Source organism: Pieris napi, chromosome 8 (genome assembly GCF_905475465.1).
Source record: "Pieris napi chromosome 8, ilPieNapi1.2, whole genome shotgun sequence".
Lineage (NCBI taxonomy): Eukaryota > Metazoa > Arthropoda > Insecta > Lepidoptera > Pieridae > Pieris > Pieris napi.
Genome location: NC_062241.1, coordinates 5,391,760 through 5,396,984, shown reverse-complemented (window position 1 = coordinate 5,396,984; position 5,225 = coordinate 5,391,760). Strand labels below are relative to the sequence as shown.

Below are 5,225 nucleotides of genomic sequence, written 5' to 3'. Positions count from 1 at the left end.
GTAAACTATAAAACTGTACGTAAACACATTACTTCTTAAAAGATGAAATAAATTTCGCCTATATCTTTCCAAATTTCCGAAATAAAGAACGCACTTTGATAATTTATTACAATTTCATTCAACGCTAATAAACTTACGATCCGGATTTCATATTAAAATTCAAAGGGAGATTTCTGAATGAAGATTTTCATAGGAAACATTAAAATCTGTTTTCTACAGCATCACTGGGGAACTGGCGTAGATCTTAAGATATTTATAAAAAGTAATTTTGGCTCATTTATCGTATTGTTATTAGATGCAAGTACTTGCAATTCTATGAGAATGCAAATATGTGATAGAAACTAATATGATCAAAACAAATATTTATGGCACATAATAGTGTAAGAATACGTTGTAACTTTGGTATTAGTATTGTCAGTACAGACAGAAAAAAAAACAGTGTCACAACAACCTCTGAGTTTTAGCCACAAAATTCTGCATTTGCTTATTACTTCTAAATACTTAATACTATAAATACTTCTTCTAACGTTGTTAGGTGTACAACTTTATCATTTAATTACTCGTTTTATTTATACTTTATAGTATACTAAGGGTTAATAATTAAGTTTTAAGAGTTTCTATTAATAACTGCAATCAAATTAAAAAAAAAAATAATCAGAGCGTACCAATTCTTAAAAGGCCGGCAACGCACTCGCGAGCCCTCTGGCATTGAGAGTGTCCATGGGCGGCGGTATCACTTAACATCATGTGAGTCTCCTGCCTCGGTAATAATCGCAAATGTCTCATGCTTTATACCAACCAACCTGTCCGCTGGGATGGCAATAACAAGTCCATAAACCGTTTTTACTGCCTTTGTTCAAGTAAATGTATGTAGGTTTCTTTTTAAACAATGACCGTATTTTCGTAAGACGAATATATCACAAGACAGACCCGAAGATATTTTAAGAGACGTTTTGATGTCCTCTGAGTGCGCGATAATGGACTCGTGCTTGTTAAAAATGTATTTTTAAAGTTGTGTGGAAAAAAATTGGATTCGTTTGCGATGTGAACTTCCATTTATACTTTAAAATTACATACGAAACTTCCAGACATAAAAACTACAAGAAATAAGTGTAATTAATGATTAATAATAATAATAATAAAAGCCTTTATTCAGATAGAAAATTTTACATAATTTTAAACTAAAACTATTATCACTAGTGAGTCGGTGACACCGACAACCCATCTGTTTGCCCAACTTTGGCAAAGGCCTCCTCCATTTCTTTCCACTCTGCTCTGTTCTGAGCTTTCCTTTTCCAAATTTTCCCAGTTACGGATTTTAATGACTTAAACATAAATAGAGATATACAGGGATAACACTCGAATAAATAGCCAATAAGTAATAGGTCTTTTAGATGTTGAGCTTTCTACACGCAAATTATGAAATACAAAACTAGGCGATTTACTTACGATTTGGTGCCGAATTGGCTTTACAACGCGTAGGTCACGCGTTGTAAAGATGAGGTAAGAAACACTCGACGAACATTATGCAAAGAATTTTTGGTGTATCTGTAGTAATGAATTAACATAGTAATTGAATTAAGAATTATTGTTTAAAAAGCTTACACATTGTACTGACTTAAAGTGAGTCAAACAATTATTCAATTTGTGAAATCGTACCTAATTTAACAAATTTAACATAGTTAACACTACTCAGTCGCTCTTTATACACTGTTCCATCACAATGTATACATTTATTTTAATCTGTTTATTTCTAGCAAATACTGTAAAATCGGAGGTGAATGGAAAATACTGTGAAGGTAAACAATTTAATAAGCTCGTTTGGCTTAGATATTACTTAAACTTATTTGAAGTGTTTTACTGTTCTTATTCTTTTATTATTTTAATAAAGAATTTAGTTCAACATTATTTTCTTGGTGGAAAGCATTGTATTTTTTATGTTTTCAAGGGACTGATTATACCACAATTTTATGTAAAATACTTAAATTCATATTGCATAAACATAAACATTATTATAGTTACATTTACCTTAAGAACTCAGTTATTTGAATGCAAATTATATTGAATTTAACAACATTTTCACTATTCTTTTAAGGTTTTAAGACAGACTTCGATATAAAGAAAGCGATTGGACGTTGGCACGTTGTGGCTGTTATACCAGACACCAACTTTTCCAACAAGTTCGATAATGTGACGTGCTATAGAGTGGACTTCAGTGAAGTTGATGAGGTACTCGCTTTAGAATATTATAGCTCCATACATCAGCTTATAACTCACTAAAGAATAGCTCCAATAGTCTTGGTGATTATATATTTTTAGGGTATACTTTAAATCCTTTATCTAATAATGAAGTTGATTAAAGTCGATTATGGACATTTATAGTTATTCAATTCATTCTTGATTAAACTTTTAAAAGTTAATGGGCACAATATAATACGTACAAAGTACAAAATAAATATAACTATTTATTTTTTATCAATCTTGATATTTTGTTAGAATCTGATAATATAAATATAATCTGATATATATATATATATATATATGATAATTATTAATTATGTATATATAAGATTTTGATTATTATTGTAGTTATATTTTAAGGTTATTGATATTGATATTTTATCTGATAATCAAGTTTAGATTTCTTCTATGATAAATAATTGCGCAGGCAAGCCTCAAATGGATGATAACGCAACGGCTCGGTCGTCCAACAGAACAGCTCATGGACAGTGAGCAAGGTGAAGTTATACGCCTGCGATACCATACAGAACAGCCTTTTGACATCTGGTCAAAGTCAGTGCGTGATCTGAAGGGATGCTACAGACAACTGATCGATTTGAAAAACAACGAAACCGATATACGTGAGTATGCTATTTTTATATAAGTGATACATCACGCAATGAATACTTACAATTTCCCGGGCGAACGATGCAAAAAATAAATAAAACATGCTTAAAATAACCGACTAATACTAATAAAATATAATAATAATACTGAATTTTAGTTTTGTGTATACTATATATAACATAATGACTTGTTTCTCATTGTATCATTAATTAAAAGTATTTTTACGAAACGAAATAAATTATTTTAAACAAACAATTCAATAGGAATTGGCTCTCTTGGCTTTAATAACTGTCAAAAGATTTGTCTAGTTTAATATGGAAATGTACAAAAATCTCGAATAAAAATACTTCTATTATATGATTATGATAGGATCACAAATTTATTACAGCGTGCTTTATAGTAAGCGTGGTAAGATTGACGTGTTTCAATACAGTATAGTGTATTTTAATTAAAAATCCCAAACGTTTTTCTAGATCTGGCAAATACATTGGACTCGCCCATGTTGCTGCATTTACTGGAGACTGGAAACGGGCCATTTCTCCTCCAAATGCTCTGGGGACGACTAGCCGCTGTCATCTATCGAAGAGAACCGGTAATAAAATAAAATTATCTAAAGTTTTTTAAAGATAATAATAATCAGGAAATCGGAAAATACATTAATCAAATGTCAATCAGGTTCGAAATGATTTTAAAACATTTAATCTATACTTTTATTTCTAAAAGAGACAACACATTTAGAAACCCAGTGTAATCCCTGTAATTGATTTTCTACAGATTTGGTAAAAATATTTTCAGGGTGTAACGATTGAAAAACTCCGGCAAGTGACTGAGTTTTTATCGCTCTATCGGGGAACAGCGGAACGGCCAAAGCTCTGCGGCTCAACACAGTTTACAACTAAAAGACCAGAGCCAATTCCAGTTACTATAAAGTCTAAAATTTTAGAATAATTGCATTGGATATCGCAACACTATTATTTGGTTTCACTTCTTATTATTTTTATTTCATTTCATTTCTTACATTATATTTTTGTTTTTGTATTTAATTGACGAAATACAATATGTCAACTATATACGTTGCGTTGCTTACTTTCGCAATAACATATTATTCTTAGACAATCGATTTAAAACAATATATCTTGTTTAAAGAGTTATTTACGATGTTGTATGCAGTTAATAACAAATTGTGGTCTAGCACGAACCTAATACTGCACACACGATATCCAGCTAAATTAATTTTGTATTTAAAGTCTAAATAAATATTATTTTCACTTCTTCATTATATATTATATTTTGTACATCATTTAAATTAAAGTTTTATTTAATAAAAAAAACATATAAAGGAATTTTAACCTTCCCAGTCCATCAATAAATACTAACAAGAAATTGATCGAGCGAAGTATAAAGTAAGTAAGAAAGTACAACTATTTATATTTTTTAATGATTTAGAAATGCGTTTGCCTGCATCTAACTTATTAGGTGTAGATGCAATATTACTCACGCCTAATCAGCTAATAAAATCCTTTTTATCAGACTGCTGATAAATCCGTTTGATCGTATTCTTGACACAAAAATGTTTTTATATGCAATGAAGTTTCAAATTATTTAATTAATATTAATCAATAAACTTCATTCGCCACCTATTATATGTATTAAAACATGCTGCTTATGGTCTAGCTTGGGGTTAAAACTATACTTACATGTAGACTTATTGATGAATTGACGGACATCAGGTGTGGGCACTGCTATGTGATTGATTTTGTATTGGACAACATATTTGCGACAAAACAGGATGTTTCTTGCACACCTTCTATATTATAAAAGAAATAAATTTTCTGACTCACATCTTCTGTTATAGAGGAAAGAATAGGAGAAATATTCAGTAGCTGTTCGAGCTTTAAAGTTTTCAATTGGTTAAAGCTTAGCAACTTAGTGATGACAGAAGAACAACAAAATCAAACCTAATCCATATGTTTTTAATGCTATTTAGAAAATAAATATTTTAATATCAATGTTTATAGTGTGGTACATTTGATGCAAAGGCAACAATTAATAAACCAGTAAGTAACGTTATTATCTATAAATTTTAAGGATCACCCTGTAAACGATGACATGCTACACAAAATGCTGACTCCGCCAAATCCTAAAGGGTGTTCCAGTTGGCTCGTTTTATATCTATTGTTTATACGTTTTGATTGAATACCCCTTTTATTGACGTTTCACTACAAAATATTTTCCCTAAACCGTTGGAATAAGGTTCAAATTGAAATGTATATTTATTGTATAAATAGTGCAAAAGATTGTAAAAGATACGGATCATTAGACGCGTCCAAAGGTAAAAAAGGTTGCAGTTTTGAAAACTAAAATATTTCAGGCAGAAT

The 5,225-nt window shown here is 30.3% G+C and overlaps 1 protein-coding gene across 1 annotated transcript; it reads left to right on the top strand.

The window, feature by feature from the left end:
• The first annotated feature begins 1,662 nt into the window (after positions 1-1,662).
• Positions 1,663-4,153, top strand: LOC125051959. Its single transcript, XM_047652591.1, has 5 exons — positions 1,663-1,799; positions 2,096-2,229; positions 2,669-2,861; positions 3,321-3,439; positions 3,643-4,153. Exons 1-5 carry the CDS (start codon positions 1,724-1,726, stop codon positions 3,793-3,795), a joined length of 675 nt encoding a protein of 224 aa, XP_047508547.1. The 5' UTR covers positions 1,663-1,723; the 3' UTR covers positions 3,796-4,153.
• The last annotated feature ends 1,072 nt before the right edge of the window (positions 4,154-5,225 follow it).